Source organism: Pungitius pungitius, chromosome 15 (genome assembly GCF_949316345.1).
Source record: "Pungitius pungitius chromosome 15, fPunPun2.1, whole genome shotgun sequence".
NCBI lineage: Eukaryota > Metazoa > Chordata > Actinopteri > Perciformes > Gasterosteidae > Pungitius > Pungitius pungitius.
Window position 1 is genome coordinate 266,217 of NC_084914.1, and position 18,911 is coordinate 285,127.

At 46.7% G+C, this 18,911-nt stretch overlaps 2 protein-coding genes across 7 annotated transcripts; one reads left to right on the top strand and one right to left on the bottom strand.

Annotated features, from left to right (window-relative positions):
• Positions 1 to 732: 732 nt before the first annotated feature.
• LOC119209459 (proteoglycan 4-like) lies at positions 733 to 10,789 on the bottom strand. Of its 6 annotated transcripts, none has more exons than XM_062557783.1 (16): positions 10,588 to 10,789; positions 9,767 to 9,822; positions 9,013 to 9,197; positions 8,808 to 8,908; positions 7,795 to 7,947; positions 6,882 to 6,959; positions 5,480 to 5,570; positions 4,481 to 4,537; positions 4,209 to 4,249; positions 4,060 to 4,132; positions 2,509 to 3,069; positions 2,105 to 2,216; positions 1,645 to 1,959; positions 1,485 to 1,542; positions 1,334 to 1,391; positions 733 to 1,224 (listed from the first exon to the last, which is right to left on the bottom strand). In XM_062557783.1, exons 1-15 carry the CDS (start codon positions 10,693 to 10,695, stop codon positions 1,344 to 1,346), a joined length of 2,037 nt encoding a protein of 678 aa, XP_062413767.1. In that variant the 5' UTR covers positions 10,696 to 10,789; the 3' UTR covers positions 733 to 1,224; positions 1,334 to 1,343. The 6 variants fall into 6 exon arrangements, with proteins under 6 accessions (XP_062413767.1, XP_062413766.1, XP_062413768.1 ...); XM_062557782.1 differs by having other exon boundaries at positions 1,485 to 1,546; positions 1,646 to 1,959; positions 10,588 to 10,788; XM_062557784.1 differs by having other exon boundaries at positions 1,485 to 1,546; positions 1,646 to 1,959; positions 2,105 to 2,201; positions 10,588 to 10,786.
• A 1,669-nt stretch (positions 10,790 to 12,458) lies between these two features.
• LOC119209458 (arylsulfatase I-like) lies at positions 12,459 to 17,674 on the top strand. The gene is made up of 11 exons (XM_037458836.2): positions 12,459 to 12,761; positions 13,479 to 13,636; positions 14,053 to 14,192; positions 14,296 to 14,445; positions 14,626 to 14,700; positions 14,826 to 15,000; positions 15,382 to 15,618; positions 15,709 to 15,855; positions 15,945 to 16,083; positions 16,159 to 16,691; positions 16,778 to 17,674. Exons 2-11 carry the CDS (start codon positions 13,484 to 13,486, stop codon positions 17,204 to 17,206), a joined length of 2,178 nt encoding a protein of 725 aa, XP_037314733.2. The 5' UTR covers positions 12,459 to 12,761; positions 13,479 to 13,483; the 3' UTR covers positions 17,207 to 17,674.
• Positions 17,675 to 18,911: the final 1,237 nt, after the last annotated feature.

Below are 18,911 nucleotides of genomic sequence, written 5' to 3' on the forward strand. Positions count from 1 at the left end.
GGTTTTTCTGCACCAAAAGCCCTTCGTGCGGCTCATTTTGAATGTTGGATCACACGTTTTCACGCTCTGACGGAGCTCTGCACTCTGCAAAGTGCTTCAGAAACGACTCCAACGGAATCACGATGCCAATAAATCACCGTCTCAGGAAACCACGGTGACGACATCGAGTGAAAAGCAAGTTGCTGGAAACGCGATCAAACTGAAGTGGAATGTAGAAAACAGACTTTCAGGTGTTTACTGAGGTCTCCTTTAAATACATCAAATGCAACATTCCCGCCTTACGGGGTCTTTTCCTCCCGCCGGCTTTTGATTGACAGGTCGCACGCGAGGAGGCGTCTCTTGAGGGGAGCTCAGTGATGAAAGAAGTTAATGTTAACTTGACCCTTTTAAAAGGATTTCAAAAATATAATAAGCTGGAAGAGGTTTTGAAATGTTAACTATTTTAAAGTTCTAGAGGTGAAGTTGTGCAGGTGTTTAAAATAACTCGAGATCTAAGCTCTGTATGGCACTTATTTATTGAGCTGTACTTTAGGAGCTTCCTGACTTTTCATCCTGAGACGACGTTGCTCCGTTTGATGAATCAATACTTAATGAGTTTTACTGATTACAAATCGATAATGTAGTTTTAGGTTTTAGTCCCTGAGCCTCGATACATTTATATTCTTTTCATTGTGCGTCATGGTTGTTCTTCATGATGACTCTAAGTCTTCAGGTAAAGACGGATGAAGCAAATCAAAGCTGTCGGAGGCTTTTATTTGTGTAAGAAGAAGAATCTCCTCCTGGAGGCAGAGTTATTTTTAAGAAAACACTGAGAACAAACATCATGTCACAGCTTAGACTAAAAAAAGTAAAACCATTTACGGAACGTGACTTTTTCCCCTTTTCACTACAAATATGTGTTGAAATCAGTTTATTAACCAACAGAAGTTCATTAGTTCTGATGGCGTTTGTTCCATTGAAGGCTGCAGCGTAGCAGTGATCCATAAACCCCCGAATCACCAGTGACACCCGATTTAAACCCAGCTGCTCCACGTTTCCATGGCAACCTCAAACCGGCAAAACAACCGCTGTGCTGAACGTGATCCGAACGGGCCGCAAAGGACAGCAGCAGGAAGCTCGGCCTCCGAGGTTAAAGGGGGCGTCGGGGGGGCTCAGAAACACACTTTTATGGGAGCGGGGGTGAAGCCGATGGTCTTGTTTCGGGGGTTTCGGGTCAGAGGAATCCTGGAGGAGGAAACAGAATCCAAAGAGTCATCGAGGGAACTTAAACTACACGTGATGACATGATGCTCAATTTACAAAAGTCATAAAATGTATTAAAAAAGAAACTCACTGACATTTGCTCAGAGTTCGTCTGATGCGATTTTTATCTTTTTGGGGGTTTTCTTTTTCTGGAAGGATCAAAAAGAAGAAATTTAGTGGTGAATCCAAACAATGAAACGCAAGAAGGGGGGGGGGTCGGTTGCCGTGGCGACGCGTCTCACCTTAGCAGCGGGAGGAGTTTGTTCCTCTGCAGCCGGTTCCGTCTCCTCAGACCGGTTCCTCTCTGAGAACCACAAATCAAACATGGAACATGAACTCGTTCTTCTCCTTTGGTTTGAAGAATTCTTTCATTTATAAAAATGAATGTGTTGAAGTGTCTCACTCTTCTTCTTCTTCTTTGCAGAAGCGGAGCTCTCCGTCGTCTCATCGCCTTCTTCAGCCATGATCTTCATCTTCTTCTTCTTCTTCTCGCCTTCCTTTGGAGTCGAGGCCGTCTCAGGAGGTCCGGAGCTCTCCTGCTTTTGCTCCTCCTCCGTCACCGAGCTCCTCGTCTTCTTCTTCTTTGGCGGCTGGTTTTCCTTTGAGTTCTCCTCTTGCTCTCCGTTCATTTTAATGTTCTTCTTCTTCTTCTTCGGTGAGTCCTCGCTCTTCTGGGCGGCGTCACCTTCAGGCGTCTCCTCTGCTGCCGGCTTTTTTCTGCAACGATGATGGATGTGAATAGATTTACATTGAAGACATTGCTGATGTAACTATACTCTTTGCATTTTTGACTTTTCTTTAATGTTGTCCCACATGTTAACACTGTTATGTATTTAGGACCATAAAGAAACCCTCCACTGACCTCCTCTTCGTCGTCTCTTGCTTGCGGAGCTGCAACCTCTTCGTGAGGCTCGGTTTCTTCCTGAAACGCCGGCTCTTTTTGATCGTTGGGTTTTTATCTATAAAAAAAATATCTATTCCAATTTTGTTGGTAGTGAAAGAAGCTTTTTGGTTGCAGTCTGTAAACAGTGTTCTTTATTTATTATTATTACAGTAACATTACTCGTAATGAGGGTCGTTTTAACATCCATACTTTATACACATGTCAGCCTGGTTTCATTTAATCTGAAATAGAAACTAGAAATAGATTTGTCCAAGTCGGTAGTTCTAACTATAATAATAATAATAATAATAATAATAATAATAATAATAATAATAATAATGCTGATGGTTAAAGGCTCCTCAGCTCTGAATACATGGTGTTACCTGTGGACTCCTTGTCTGTGTCGCCCCCTGCTGGTGTTTCTCCAGACGTCGGCTTCTTCTTCTTCTTTGTTGTCTTGGCTGGACTTACAAGGTCCTCCTCCCCTTCCACTGCATCGCTCTTCTCCTCCACTTCTTTTACTTTTCTCTTTTTCTTTTTGACTTTCTTCTCTGAAGGAGCAGCCTCTTCTTCCACCACCACCACCACCTCTTGCTCCATCTTCCTTTTCTTAGCCTTCTTCTTCTTCTTCTCCTGTGAAGGGTCCACCTCCTCTATCTTCTGATCTACCTCCTCCTCCTCTTCCTTCCTTTTGTCTCTCTTCATCTTCTTGGTGGAGGGAGGAGCATCACCGGATGCTTCTACGGTGGACGACTCGGTGCTCGGTGCCTCCTCTTTGCTCTTCTTTTTCTTCTTCTTCCTCGGGGGGGCTTTGGCAGCTTCGCAGGACTCCTCTTCCTCGGGGGGCGGTTGGCTGGGTGGTGGCAGGGTTACGTCGGCGTCTTCGATGTTGAGGATGATGGAGACTTCAGGGTCCCGTTGCTCGGCTGGGGCCATCAATGTTTCTACAACAAGACGGAAACACCAACTTTAAAACAAATTAAACTCAATTTACCAACAACAGAAATTGTGGCTAGAACCACTGGTTACCACTGGGAACCACTAGTTACCACTGGGAACCACTAGTTACCACTGGGAACCACAGTGGCTGGAGAGCAGAACCGTTAACGTCGTGTCCTGCATGTGTGGATCTCGTTAGAATGACCTGCCTCTTTGCACACGTGACAGCTCAAATCCACACCTGGCTGCAGCTACAGGTTGAAACTAACGAAGCTAACAGGCTAACTCGGGCTAACCGCACACACACACGTGCGGGTGAGCTGTTCCCTGAACGCTCCATTAACGTTAAACTTACTCAAACTAAACAGCAGCATCACACAAAGTCTGTTCTGAACCACATCAACATACCTGCAGAAATAATCACAGCAGTGAGTACAGGAGAAAACGTGTTTACTTGAATGAGAACACGCGTATTCCCGGAATGAAGACCAGAGCAATCGATCCCAGAGCAGCTGATCAGGCGACTTAATCGATAAAGGATTGAGGACTAATGATTCATTCCTTTTGAACCAAAGCAGATGGAATCACTGACCCTCAACCTGGTCATTAAGATAAATGGACTCTTTAGAATGAGAAGATCATTAGTTGCACTTAAAGGAGACGTTTTGCAAATGTCCACTGATGAAAACTTACACCTGGATGATGTATTGAAAATGTTTTTATAACATAAATGCCATGAAACTGCAGAGATTATTAATTAGTGTGAGATTAGAAAATACAGTGTTTAACCATTCAAGGTCTAAGATAGAAAAAGGTTTTATGTGATAAAATGTTATTTCAGGTGCTTTTAGAGCTCAACGTGTTTGTTACTGAACAATAATATTCATAGTTTGTAATAAATACAAATACAAAATGAGACCATTGTGGACAAATATGTTGAAGCACACTGGCTGACACAGAAAACACTTCACATGTATTAAGCCCCTAACGGTTACCAGAGTCAGTGGGGGGCTCCGGGGGGGTCATCTGGTCTTCAGGAGGGGACGTAGGATCAACGACCTCTGACCTCTGAGTGAACACATCCAACAACTAGATGTTATTACCATCAAAACTATCATTATGCCTGTGCAGTTTGGACTTGTACCTCCGGTGTCTCCTTTTCCTCCTCGTTTGGATTCTCAGGGTCTGAAAAAAACAAAACACAAACTGTTTAGTTATTTAACGTTCTGCATCAGAAGCATTTTATTGGTACTTGAGGATTGAGGATGAAGATGCCGTAACAACAACAACCGTGAAACAAAGGTGAGGATTTAAAACACAAATCTTCTGTGTGCTTCCTGTGACTGAACCAATTAAACTGATTTTACCACCAACTTCCAAAAATAAAACTATTTATTCCCTTATTATTTATTTTACCTTTTGAAATCCACATGAACCACTCTTCCCATTGGCATAAATCTGCACAATACTTTTCTAAAAGATAAAAGAAAATGTATACAATTTAAAACTAGTTCTAGTTTCTCCTTCTTTCCAAACCGTGAAGAACAAACGTTGAGTTTACGTAAAACTTGAATTACCAAAACGCTTTTATTTTATGGAGTTTGGTGCCGTCTTTTCCACTGTGTTCAGCATTTAACACATTAGTTCGGTATGAGGCGACACGATTGGCCCGAGTTCTCCAGCAGGTGGAACTAATTCATCACTAATTCATCACTAATTCATCCCTCACCGGGAGTTCAGCCTGCGCCCGACCCGTCGAATTAATAAAATAAAGGTCTATTCTTCTTCAGTTTCTGCCCCTGAAGTCAGGAATTAAACTCTCATCCCCCGGTTTGCTTAACAAACTCCTCTGAGAAGTTAAACAAGTGGCGGACGTTGTGGAAAAGTCCTCACAGCGATTTATTCAGATTAACAACGATTTTAGAAACATACGCTGGAAATTTGGAAGGTTTTGAATTCATTCTCTCAGTTGCACAAAGATAATTGAATGATTTCCTTCGGCGGCAGAAATCTCTCCGAAAAACACATAAAATCTGCATGAGTCGAACGAATGACGTCCTCACGGCAACATTCCACTGAAGGAGACTGAAACCACGGGTTTTACATACTTTTTTTGGGGGAGGGGGGATTCAAAATATAATTAGTTAAATCCAAAACCATTTAGTAATGCAAAACAACAGGTAACAAATGTTGAAACAATCTTGGACACTTAATACCATCTGATTTTTCATCACACTTCCTGTCTAGATTTTCATAATAAAGGTAAAACCCCCCCTCGTGTGCTTTCTCATCAGCAGCTTTAAAAAGAAAAAGAGTGTTTTCTTCACAGCTTGTGACTGCCGTCAGTAGCGTGAGAAGGAGGCAGAACGTCAAAGGGCGAGTTTGGTTCTCAAGCGTCTCGTTGGTTGTCCATACCTGCAGTGGGCGGGGCCTCGCTCTCAACCGGCTGCTCATTGGTCTCCAAGCCAGTCAGCTGCGACGCTGCAACCTCGTCAGGGCCGGGCGTCTGCAGAGAGGAAGCAACAGGTCAACAACATCCTACCAAACGAGAGAGACAGGTTGGATCCTTTGAGTCCTCTGTCATGAGACAGGTTGGATCCTTTGAGTCCTCTATAACGAGACAGGTTGGATCCTTTGAGTCCTCTATAACGAGACAGGTTGGATCCTTTGAGTCCTCTGTCATGAGACAGGTTGGATCCTTTGAGTCCTGTCATGAGACAGGTTGGATCCTTTGAGTCCTCTGTCATGAGACAGGTTGGATCCTTTGAGTCTTCTGTCACGAGACAGGTTGGATCCTTTGAGTCTTCTGTCACGAGACAGGTTGGATCCTTTGAGTCCTCTGTCATGAGACAGGTTGGATCCTTTGAGTCTTCTGTCACGAGACAGGTTGGATCCTTTGAGTCCTCTGTCATGAGACAGGTTGGATCCTTTGAGTCTTCTGTCATGAGACAGGTTGGATCCTCTGAGTCTTCTGTCATGAGACAGGTTGGATCCTCTGAGTCTTCTGTCACGAGACAGGTTGGATCCTTTGAGTCTTCTGTCACGAGACAGGTTGGATCCTTTGAGTCTTCTGTCACGAGACAGGTTGGATCCTTTGAGTCTTCTGTCACGAGACAGGTTGGATCCTTTGAGTCTTCTGTCACGAGACAGGTTGGATCCTTTGAGTCTTCTGTCATGAGACAGGTTGGATCCTCTGAGTCTTCTGTCATGAGACAGGTTGGATCCTTTGAGTCTTCTGTCATGAGACAGGTTGGATCCTTTGAGTCTTCTGTCATGAGACAGGTTGGATCCTTTGAGTCCTCTGTCATGAGACAGGTTGGATCCTTTGAGTCTTCTGTCATGAGACAGGTTGGATCCTTTGAGTCTTCTGTCATGAGACAGGTTGGATCCTTTGAGTCTTCTGTCACGAGACAGGTTGGATCCTCTGAGTCTTCTGTCATGAGACAGGTTGGATCCTTTGAGTCTTCTGTCACGAGACAGGTTGGATCCTTTGAGTCTTCTGTCACGAGACAGGTTGGATCCTTTGAGTCCTCTGTCATGAGACAGGTTGGATCCTTTGAGTCTTCTGTCATGAGACAGGTTGGATCCTTTGAGTCTTCTGTCATGAGACAGGTTGGATCCTTTGAGTCTTCTGTCATGAGACAGGTTGGATCCTCTGAGTCTTCTGTCATGAGACAGGTTGCGTCATCATCCCGACCAAGATCATAAGAACCAGAGAAGTGGGGACAACGAGCAGCGTGGACCCTTGTCCTCAGATTCTGATCCTCAAAGACAAAAGCAAATATGAAATCAATACATCCATTTTGAGCGGTGGCACCTTTGGGTCGCTGGCTTCCTCCGAGACGTCCTGCTGATGGACAGCCGTCTCTTCACATGCAGACGTGTCCTCTGCGTCCTGAGGAGAGTCAGAGAGGTGAAATAGGACACTATGAATGGAAAAGTAAGGTTGTACCAGGAAGTCAAATCTGTGAAAAGTTATATTTACTTTACACTTTTTAGGGGATTTTGTTTTCTTCAGGTGTTGAGTGTAATGTAATCAGCACAGATAAAGACTGCATAATGAAAAGCATGTTTCCCACTTCACTTTAGGAACCTTGTTTAGACCGTGTGACTGTGCATGAGGTTCAGTGGAGTTGACGTTTGTACACAGTAAATGTTCCGTGGTTCTCATGAAGATCACTGCAGCTCCAAGGAGCTCATTGTCTGATGATGCTTCACATGAATTAACAGGAGTCTGGATGTTCTCCTTCTAGTCAACAACAGGTACCACATGCATGAATGCTGACTCAGCACAAAAAAATGCATCTCAGGGCGAGTCAGTCCTCTGCAAAAATACGTTTCAGATGTGCAGAGAGGGAATCGAGGGGGGGGAAAGGGCTACAAACACTTCAGTTTTATGAACTGTGGTCGAAACCCGTTAACATTTCTGGAGCGGTTTGGAAAACAAAGAGTACAAAAAGCTCTTTGGTGGATCGGAAAAGAGTCCTGAAACGTGTTCAAAGGGATAGAAAAGCTGACTGAGACGTGTCGGCAGAAAGGTCATGGGTTCTCCCCCCCCCCCGATGAGGGTAGCAAACAGAAAATGAAGGTATGGAGAGCAGAACGGGTGGAACCCTTTGGACAGACTTGGTGCAGATTAACCATCAATAGATGTGACAGTAGTCTGAAGGAGAGCATGGGTCGCTGGAGGACGGGTCACGCGCTCCGGATTCAGCCCGGGGGCCACTGACCTGCGTCGGCTCGCCCTCCTCGCGCTCCGGGCTGGAGGGGTCGGGGGTCACGGGCCCCTCCTCGGCCTCACCAGAGGCAGCTGGTCCGGGCTCGACCGCTTCCTCCGAGCCGGAACCGTCGGCCCGGTTAGACGCCGCTCCATCGAGAGCCGACTGCCAACAGGAAGGAAGTTATTACACCCAGAGGTTAAGACGTGTCCCCCCCCCCCCTCTGCCTCTTCATTTACAGCTTCAGGCATATGGACAATACGCTCATTAAAAGACGGGCAGTCTCCCAATACTTTGACTCCAGGGTTGTTCAGCCTCTCTTTTCGTCATTGTGAGTCTGTTTAGTTTCTTTTTGCATTTCTTTTCAAGTCGTTTTGGTTCTTACATGTTTTGAACATTGATTACTAGTTTTAGACAATAGAATCTATGGCACACAGAGTCAACCCATTGCCAACTTATCTTAAGTGAAACTACAAATCAGGTGAAAAAGATGTTCAGCCTCATGATGTCAATCAGACAATAAGTCATTTAACTTTATGGATTCTCTGCACATTTAATCTGAGTGTGTGAAAAACATCCTTCATTTTACAAGTGAAGCATTGCTGAACCCATCACACAACACATGAACACACTGTCTGTCCCATGGAGCATCATCTGCTGCATCACTGGTCCCACAGAAAGGAACACACACACACACACACACACACTTGTAATAACAAGCGATCACAGACCAGACAAGTAGAGATAAAATGGGTCTGTGTGTATTTCTGAGGCGTAAAACAACACTGGAGCTGCTATCCATCAGCACATTATTACAGCGACTGCACAACAGCTATGTGTGTGTGTGTGTGTGTGTGTGTGTGTGTGTTATTGTTGAGAGATCAGAGGCAGACATGTTACATCCTGTTTGAGTCTCTCCACCCACATCCATGGTTAATGAGACATGACGGTTCGCTTTGGGACGGAGAGGATTCCCTCAAACTCAATAAATGGGACCATCTAGGTCCTAGATTCTCTCTGCTCACCTCTTGCTTTGTTTCCTCCTCTTCCTCCTCCTCTTCCTCACTGGTCGTTCTGGTTCCAGCTGCCGGAGGCAGCAGCTGCTCAGAGGTCGTCTCTGCGTCATCTGGTCAAAAACAACCACCCACAACAGCAGTTTGGGAGTTAACGTATGAATTAAATAACCAATTACAGTACATGCTATGAAGAAGAAGGAAAAGACGGACTCACCCGGGGGGGGCTTAGCGTCCACGTCGTTTTCCTCCGTGACGACAGGTTTAGTGTCGGCAGCGGCGACTCCTCCTTCTTCTTCTTCTTCTTCTTCGCTGGTAGCCGGTTCTGGTTTGATGCTCTTCTTCTTCACGGTAGATAAGTCCTCCGCCTCCTGCTTGGCAAGTTGAGCCAGAGAGCAAAGCCTGCAACACACAAGATGGACAGTGGAGCACGTGGTAGTGCACGTAGTGCCCCATCAGCTCAAGCCTTGTTGCACCCCCCCCCCTCCCCCCAAACGTGCCGTGAGGCCGCCGGCAGCTCGCGTGACTCGTTTTGGAACCGAGTTGCAGACGAGTGAAAACCCGTCGAAAGGCGTTTCGATGCAGAGGAGCTGACTGAGGATCAGTCTCCGTGAACAACCACAACAGATGAGTCTTGACAGTTTGTACTGGACGGATTTGGACTCCCAGAATGCACTTGCCGGAATGCGCCGATGCACTCCCTCACTCACTCAGTCACTCAGTCACTCACTCACTCAGTCACCCACTCACTCACTCACTCACTCAGTCACTCACTCACTCAGTCACTCACTCAGTCACTCACTCAGTCACTCACTCACTCACTCACTGACTCACTCACTCACTCACTCAGGGACAAACGAGGACATCCTGTTCATAGAGACGGACGAGACACCTAAGCTGCGTCCCTTTGGAGCTGGATTCCCAGCGTCAAACACGTCACTCAAACACCCCTCCCTGTGACTTCGACTCACTTGATCCAGCTGGTGTAGATGTCGTGAAGGTTGGAGGCCTCCTTCGGAGTCTCCACCTGAGGACACAGAAGCAAACGTAGTCGGGTTCGTGTAAAGAGTTAAAACTCGGTCCCTCGAGCGATTCGATTGGCTGGAGGAGGTTTAATAACCGTGATGACGAAGATGAAGCAAAAGAGCTTAAATGGGAAATATCTCATTTCCTGAGGTGGAGAAATGATTCCACGAGCCCCCGGATATGAATTCATGCAAACACATGTGAGAGAGAAGGATCAAAGGGGGGAGTCATGCTCAATATAATATATAATAATAATAATAATAATAATAAATGTTTTTCTCCATTCTAGTCTTCCTAAAACAACTTTTAACTATACTTTTTAGCCAAAAACAAAACAACATTTGTACTATTTTTCACAGGTCGGATTATAAAATTAAGTTGCAGGCTGCTATAAATAGTTTTGATTGATTTTAGTTTTTGAGGTCTGTGACATAAAGACAGTTGCTGATGAAACTACTGTCGAGCAGTTAATACATTCACATTTGCAGAAGGCTTGAGGTCTACAGTGCATGAGAGGGGGGGGGGTGAATGGGGTCAGTGTGCGGCAGTAACATCATGTTCTTTTACTCCAGGAGGCCACAGCAAGGGACCCGCGCCTTCACGCACACGCACACGCACACGGAGCTCAGCTGCAATCCACTGGCTGCACAATAAAATTAGAAATCCCATTTATATTTAATCCGTGCGTGCCGCGCATGTCCGCTCATTAAATACCAATAAAACCACGAAGAGGAGCAGAGGCGACGCGGGTCCGCGCGCTCCTCACCTGGGCGACGTGCTCCTGCAGCACCTTGGCGGCCTTCAGGTAGCCGTTGACCTTCAGGTGCTGGAAGATGAGGAAGAGCAGCGCGCCGTCGTCTTCCTCTGAGGCCATGCTGCTGCCGCACAGGACCCGGGGTCGGGAGTGTTGTGAGGAGGCAGCTTCCACTTCGTGCTGCTTCAGCGTGCGGCGTGCGCCTGTGACGGGGACGCGCGCCCCCCCCCCCCGAAACGCAGCATGGGAAATTGAGTTTTTGGGGGCAGCAAACGCCTCTTTTTTTAGGATGCATAATTCACCAGATGTTAAGTCATTATTTGGAATGGAATTAAGCATTTTTTAGGTATTTAGGTAATATTAATAATAGATACAAATTGTATAAATATAATATAATGTATTATAACTTCAATAGTAGTATATATAATACATATTTGTCCTATTTAGCTAGTGTAGTGTTTTAGTTTCCTCACATTTAATCATGATATTTCAGTGGTTTGATTGAAAGCTTTTTTAATTGTAGTCCTTTAAAAGTAAGGGTCAGTCATCAGTCAAATAATGGACAATAATAACCCACTAGTACACTGATAATCTGTCAGGTATCTCAGCAGTTTACACGGATACAGTCAGGTTAGAAAATTGTTTGAAGTTTGTTAAATCAATAAAATAATTATAAGCAAAATAGTAAAACCTCAGAGGGTTTCAGATAAAGTCGTTTCAGGACAAATCCGTTTTCCCTCACACTTTATCTGCATAATTTACCTTTATGTACCGTCTTCCATCCCATTGATTCATTCATGCGTCGTCGGTAAAAGATTCACATTCAGGAGTTTATATATATAATCAGATGTCATTTTTACATTTTGTCAGCTTAAACCAAGTGGAGACAAAACTTGTGAGTTTACTGTGGACCCACATATCCACTTTATTTACTGAGCTCTTATTTCTTAACTTACCTGACGTGTTTCCGGAATGACTCGACGCACATTTGCATCTGTACAGTCCGTCTCGTAAAGAGGAGACATTCCTGGTTTCCTCCCACGTGCCAGCTGGCCCTCAAACAGCCGTCACGCCACTGGGCGGATGTTCAGTCTGTTACCATGACAACCACCCACAGCCACGACCTGTGGTGTACTTTACAGTGGTGTACGACCACTGTAAAGTGATTGTTAAATAACAGTTTGTTCTCTTCATCACACAAATTAAGCAAAGACCAACGGATGTTATGTTAGCCTTCAAAGTAAAACTATCACGACGGGAAAATGGAATCCAGTTTTGAACCATTATATTAATGGACATGACTGATTTTACATTACTGTCATTTTACAGCACCATTAATCATTCGCTAAATTAGTTACATCACATATTTCTTATAATCTAACAAAGCCAGACATAATTAAAGCTTATAAAATGGATCAACAACATATGTTTATACTGGTAACGTTAGCCTTGTTCGACCGTTAGCTCCCCAGCCAAAGAGTTAATGTTAATGTTAACTTAATGTCTCTAATGTAACAAATTATTATTCTTATTTGAGATTTAAACCAACTATTTAGATAAATTATCATCAGCATCCGTGTACACGCTAAATTAGAATGTGTGGAAGCTAGGTAACTAAGCTAAGCTAGTTAGCGAATAAGCTAGTGTTGTGACTGGCAAAAACTATATTAAAACACATGTTCGTCACATATTTGTGGATAGTGAATATTAATGTGTTATTCAGGAATGAACAATGATTAAAGGTTGGCTAGGTCACTATGGTTACCTAACGTTTATCACGTTGACCGGTAATTTTGTTTTATATTATAATCCTCTTGTTGGGAAGGAACTACCATTAAGAATCACATTTTTTAAAACATCTGTACCTTGCGGTCCGTTTTATGGGCTTTTGTCTTATTCTGGCGGGTCAGACCGGAAGTGTCACGGCGCCGCGGTGTCACCTTGACTTTGGTCGTATTTCATTGGGAGTGAAGACGCTCCGTCTGGAAGGAAGAGTCCGTGGAGGCTGGAGGACATGCGGCGTCCTCTGCAAACCTTACACTAAAAAACCAAACTTTTCCGAGAGCTGCAGAAAAGACCGAGAGGCTGAAGAATGGACTGAAGAGTAGCGCTGAGGAAGAGGAAGAGGAAGAGGAGGAGGAGGAGGGAGAAGAACAGCCGCTCACTCCAATCGATCCAATATCGAGGTACTGATATTAACTCAAGGCCTGGCTTTTAAGTAGCAGATAAGAATAATATAATAATAATAAATGTTATACATCGCACTGAGCAGTTCGGATCATTTAGATCTGGATCAATCCGACAATACAGAATATTTTCAGGCTGCAAACTGCATCCCAAACTAAACTAATGCAGGAGCAGATCTTTGCACGGCCTGAACAAGAAGTAAGTTGGACCGAGCCAGCACGCTTTTAGTCCCGCGTTTGTAAACAGTGTCACAGATGAGACAGATGTGCATTCCTCACCGCCGGTGAATCAGTCACACGCGGCGCCGGTCGTCTTGGAAACCGGGATTCGGGTCACCACGCAGGACCAGACTGTGAGGCACGGTCTCATAACACAGGGAACATCTCTGGGGCTTTGGACTGCGCTTCATGTGAAGCGAAGTGAGCTTCTGAAGGCTTGTGAAGGTTATTTAAACAAACCAATCACTACTACTACTAAAACGAATTGATTGATTGAATGAATGATTGACAGATCCTCCGCTGTGTCTCATCAAAGAAGCTTTAAAGTGGTTGAGACAAAGAGGCCTCCTCAGCGAGGTCGTGCTCCCCCTCCTCCAGATGTGCCTCACAGCCGAGTTTCTGAGATCTCCAGAGCTCCGCCTCCCTGGAGTTGTGGTGGTCCTCACTCTGTTGTTGTTGTTGTTGTTGTGGTTGTTGTTGTTGTTTTGATCTCTGCAGTAAAGATGCAGGCGGCCGCTGCTGCACTCGCCGTGCTGAGCGTCCTCCTCGGCCTGGACGGCCTGCAGGCTCACCGGGCAGAACCCAACCAGAACCACACCGAGCCCAAGAAGAAGAAGAACCAGCCGCACATCATCTTCATCCTCACGGACGACCAGGTGTGTGTGTGTGTGTGTGTGTGTGAGTGTGTGTGTGTGAGTGAGTGTGTGTGTGTGTGTGTGAGTGTGTGTGTGTGTGTGTGTGTGTCTGTGTGTGTGTGTGTGTGTGTGTGTGTGTGTGTGTGTGTGTGTGTGTGTGTGTGTGTGTGTGTTTGTGAGAGAGTGTGTGTGTGTGAGTGTGTGTGAGTGTGAGTGTGTGAGTGTGTGTGTCTGTGTGAGTGTGTGTGTGTGTGTGTGTGTGTGTGTGTCTGTGTGTGAGTGATTATCACATAAAGTTTTCCAAATCCAGTTTATTGGTTCTTACCACAAAACTTCTGTTATTGCACAATGTCTTTTTCAACATTGTGCAATAACACATTTCAAATAAAACCACTTTTCCTTGTCGTTATTGTGATTTCAGTCGTTTCATTCAACAGGGCTTCAACGACATCGGCTACCACAACCCCACCCTCAAGACCCCCACCCTGGACAAGCTGGCGGCGGAAGGCGTGACGCTGGAGAACTACTACGTCCAGCCCATCTGCACGCCGTCCCGCAGCCAGCTGATCACCGGCAGGTAGGGGGGGGCTCCTGTGGGCCCTATAATAAATATAACCAGGTTGTTATTAGAAAGCATCTCATTGGTCGGTCCTCAGCAGTGATGGATACTGTACCTGCAGGTATCAGATCCACACGGGCCTCCAGCACTCCATCATCAGGCCGAGTCAGCCCAGCTGCCTGCCGCCTCACATGGACACGCTGCCCGAGAGGCTCCGCCAGGCCGGCTACGCCACCCACATGGTGGGCAAGTGGCACCTGGGCTTCTACAGGTGAGAGGGAGGCCGGGGTCAGGTGCCACGAGGCCACGGGGCGTGGATCTTGTCATGGGTTCATTTTTCACCGCCCACAGACAGGGATGAGAACACTTTTAAAATAATATTGCAAATGTGTTTTGAGGGACTTTTGTAGACGACGTCATAGTGATCCGTCGTGTGTGATCTTTCCTGCAGGAAGGCGTGCCTGCCCACCAGAAAGGGATTTGACAGTTTCTTCGGATCTTTAACAGGAAGTGTGGACTACTACAGGTAACATTTTTATTTATTTAATTAATCCCAAAAGGCCAATTTAACTAATTCTTATATTTATATTTTACATTTTTGTATTATTACAAATTAAACATATTTGAATGAATGTCTTTGACTCGCCGTAGCTACGGGTCCTGTGACGGCCCCGGGTTGTGCGGTTACGATCTCCATGACGACGAGGGCGTGGCCTGGGGCCAGGAGGGAAAGTACTCCACCACGCTCTTCACCCAGAGAGCTCGCAAGATCCTGGAGAGCCACGACCCGGCGGACCGGCCGCTCTTCCTGCTGCTCTCTCTGCAGGTGCCTCCAGCTTTCAGATCAGATGAAGAAGGGGAAAAACCATCTCCAGCTCAAGGCCCTCACACCCTAACAAAGAAAGAGCAGACGGAGAGAAAACAAATCCAGCAGAGCCTGAAGTGTGTTCTGAGGCTGCGGTGGTCCTCTTGTGGGGGGGTCAGGGCCTCTTTAAGGTCTGCGATGTTTGTTCCACGTTTAATTGAAAGCACGTTGCTCAGAAGGTTTGAACTCACGAGAGTGTATTTGTGTTCTCATGAGGCCGTTTGAGTTCTTCTTTGAAACGTCTCCACGTGGGGGCACTGAGCTCCTGCTCAGGTGTTGAGGGACCAGCAGTCAACGAGAATCAGAGGTAGATGGAGACGGTGTGAATGCTTCCCCCTGCAGGCCGTCCACACTCCTCTGCAGAGCCCCAAGTCCTACATCTACCCCTACCGGGACATGGCCAACGTCGCCAGGAGGAAGTTCGCCGCCATGGTGTCCACGGTGGACGAGGCGGTCCGGAACGTCACCTACGCCCTGAGGAAGCACGGCTACTACCGCAACAGCGTCATCATCTACTCCACCGACAACGGCGCCCAGCCCTTCACGGGGGGGAGCAACTGGCCGCTGCGAGGCCGGAAGGTACGCAGGACCTCTCCACCTTCTGACGCCTTCTCGCCTTAAACTGAAGAGAAAGCCGCGACTTGTCTCCCCCCCCGTCTGTGTATCCAGGGCACCTACTGGGAGGGGGGGGTCCGTGGAGTGGCGTTCGTCCACAGCCCCCTGCTGAGGCGCCGCAGACGGGTCTCCAAAGCTCTGCTGCACATCACCGACTGGTTCCCCACGCTGGTGGCTCTGGCCGGGGGAAACGCCAGCGAGGTCCGCGGCGTTGCCGTTAGTTACCGTCCTTCTCCGCAGCGGGGGGGCCTCCTCGATGACACCGGTGTGTTTCCCCTTTTCCCCCTCAGAGCCGCGGCCTGGACGGGTTTGATGTCTGGTCCACCATCAGCGAGGGGCGGGAGTCGCCTCGCCAGGAGATCCTTCACAACATCGACCCGCTGCACAAACCCCCCGCCGGGACCACCAAGTGGGGCGCCACGGCATCGGGTAACGACCCTCAGAGAACAAGCTCAACGTGTCTGAGTGAGAGTCAGGTGCAAACCTGTACGTTTTTCTTTAAAGGCCCAAAGAAGCCAAAGAAGAAGAAGATCCAGAAGAAGAAGATCCAGAAGAAGAAGATCCAGAAGAAGAAGATCCAGAAGAAGAAGATCCACAAGCTGAAACCAAAGCAGAAGTCAGCGTTCAGGTTGAAGAGCACCAAGAAACCTCAGACGTTTTCCCAGCTTAAAGCCACTAAGCCCCTCCCCCAGTCTAAACCCAAACCCAAGACCAGAGCCCAGGCTCGGAACCAGAGACCTTCACATCACAGCCCGCGGCCCAAGTCCTACTCCAGCGGCGCTCCGCCCCGCCCTCCATCTCAGATCCAATCACGTCCCAGGTCCAAGTCCAGGCGGAACGCGTCTCAGAACCAGGACCGCCCGCAGTCCGGATCCAAAGCGCAGCTCGGACCTCATCCGGGGCCCCGGAACGGGTCGCGTCCGGCCGCCGGGTCGCCCCCGCCCCCGTGGGACGCCTCGGTCCAGGCCGCCATCCGGGTGGGAGACTGGAAGCTGCTGACAGGAGACCCGGGTCACGGAGACTGGGTCCCCCCGCAGGTACCGCCGCAGATCAGAACCCCCCAACTTAAAGCTTAAAACCGCTAACCGCCAACTAACCACACGTTCATGACCCCCCCCCTCAGATGCTGCCCACCCTGCCCGGTCGCTGGTGGAACCTGGAGCGCTCCGTCTCGCCGCCCCCTGAGGCCCCCCCCCTCCAGAACGTGTGGCTCTTCAACATCACGGCGGACCCGTGCGAGCGGCGGGACCTGGCGGCCCAGAGGCCCGACGTGGTCCGCAGGCTGATGGCCCGGCTCGCCCACTACAACCAGTCGGCCGTGCCGGTTTACTTCCCGCCCGACGACCCGCGGGCCGACCCGGCCCGGCACGCCGGCGCCTGGGTGCCCTGGGTGGAGGAGGAGGAGGGGGAGGGGGAGGGGGGCAGGTACCACGGAGTGTACAAGAAGGGCCGGGGGGGCAAGAAGAAGAGGAAGAACCCGCGGTGCCCGCTGTGCAAGCTCCGGTCCTTCTTCCTGAAGCTCAACACCGGCATGATGTCCAACCGGATCTGAGCGCCGGAACCGCCTGGCGGGTCAGTCCACTCCGATCCGGAGGCCCTTTCTGGATTCACCAATAGTTTAACTGGTTTTAAACCGTCGTCCATCACAGAATCCGACAGAGTTCTTCACAGGAGAACCGCCTGAGACGGGTTTTTACTCCGTACTTGAATCTGCAGATTCTTCTTTTCACAGTGAAACTGCATGATGTGATAATTATGTCTATAATCCTGTATTTAATGGTCTTGGTCATAATAATAATAATAATGTTTTTAATACATTCACATTTGTTGATTTATTTTTGTTGAATTTAGAGCGTTTTTATTCTACTGTGAACAGCAGAACCCGTCTCATTGGGTAATACGGACCTCACTAGACGTTATCAAAATGCAGTATTTTATTTCCTTTTTTTTAAATAAAGCTATTCAGGGGAAATGTTTATCATTTCCAATGGTTCATTAAATGACACCATATCAAGCTGTGTTTGATTGACAGTTCATTCTGCTCTGGTTCCATCTGACATGGGTGTGATTTTACATAAAGTCTGTAAATCTCGGGCCTCCAGAACCCCGACGGCGTGTCGATGGTTTCTTTCAGCGGCCTCTGAAGTGACCTGTTGCTTGGAGACACCCAACCTCTAAATATTTCGGTGTATTTGCACAACAACAAAGCGCGACTGTGCAGCTGCTTGAAGGGACGAATCACGTCTGCACCTTGAGTAAATAACGCTTAAATAAAATGACTCCTTTTCACATGCAAGTATACGCGTTTTAGTTAGATGTCACTTTATTTTCTAACCTGTAACTAGGATTGAAAGCTCTGACCCAATAAACAGAAAAATGCCAAATCCTGTGTAATGATTCCACCGTTTCAAAAACCTCAAACCAAGACTCAACTGTTCTCATCAAGGACCAGATATCTGCTCTTTATGGTTCATGATGAATGTTTAATAGAAGATGGATGAGTGAACTGAAATATTATGCAGGGCTTTTACCTGCTGTGACCACCAGGCGGCGCCATAGATCAACCATCTGCAGTTTCCTCTCTGGAATAATTGAATTAAGGGATTCTTTTATGGATTATGTAATCATGTGGGATTAAAATATCCTGAGAAACCAGTGGTTGAGAATAAGGCCTTTAATTAAATACAATCGTGAGGTACTTTTAGATGTCGTTTCCAGTTAAAATTCTACTCCACTAGTTTTAAATATTCATAGTACTTTTTACATCATAAAAAATAAAACAGTGAAGCATGATATATAAACTTTTGAGAACCTTGAAAAAACAGCAATTTTTGTATGAAAAATGACTTTATAGTTGAGAAGTAAGATTTGACTATTAAGACATTTCTGTCGTTCCCAGGAATCAAAACTGAAATTGAGTAATTTTATCCACTTTCATCTCTCCAGAGGCGTCATTAGACTTTTATGAGTCAGCATGTAGAATAAGTGGTTTCATTCATAGCGTTGACCTACATTCGATCTCATTGACGACGGATTTAAACAGAATAGTTGTTTTTGCAGATTGTTCACAAGTTTAATTGGAACTTGAAATCATTTGAAAAATCCTCTTTTACACAGTTCTGAAGTCAGTGGGTTTTATTGTAATGAAATAATGTAATTAGAATTATAATACGGATAGATGAAATCCAGCGTTGTGATTGGTTGATGGAGTCAGGTGGGCCCAACACCCTCAAACTGTTACCTTATTGGACAATAAA

Coding starts and splice junctions, on each gene's coding strand:
- LOC119209458 (XM_037458836.2), top strand. CDS start 13,484: ATGCAGGCGGCCGCTGCTGCACTCGCCGTGCTGAGCGTCCTCCTCGGC. Junction 14,446..14,625: donor TGGCACCTGGGCTTCTACAG/GTGAGAGGGAGG, acceptor TCTTTCCTGCAG/GAAGGCGTGCCTGCCCACCA. Junction 14,701..14,825: donor GGAAGTGTGGACTACTACAG/GTAACATTTTTA, acceptor GACTCGCCGTAG/CTACGGGTCCTGTGACGGCC.
- LOC119209459 (XM_062557782.1), bottom strand. CDS start 10,695: ATGGCCTCAGAGGAAGACGACGGCGCGCTGCTCTTCCTCATCTTCCAG. Junction 8,909..9,012: donor GGACGCTAAGCCCCCCCCGG/GTGAGTCCGTCT, acceptor GTTTTTGACCAG/ATGACGCAGAGACGACCTCT. Junction 1,547..1,645: donor TGCAAAGAAGAAGAAGAAGA/GTGAGACACTTC, acceptor TGTGGTTCTCAG/AGAGGAACCGGTCTGAGGAG.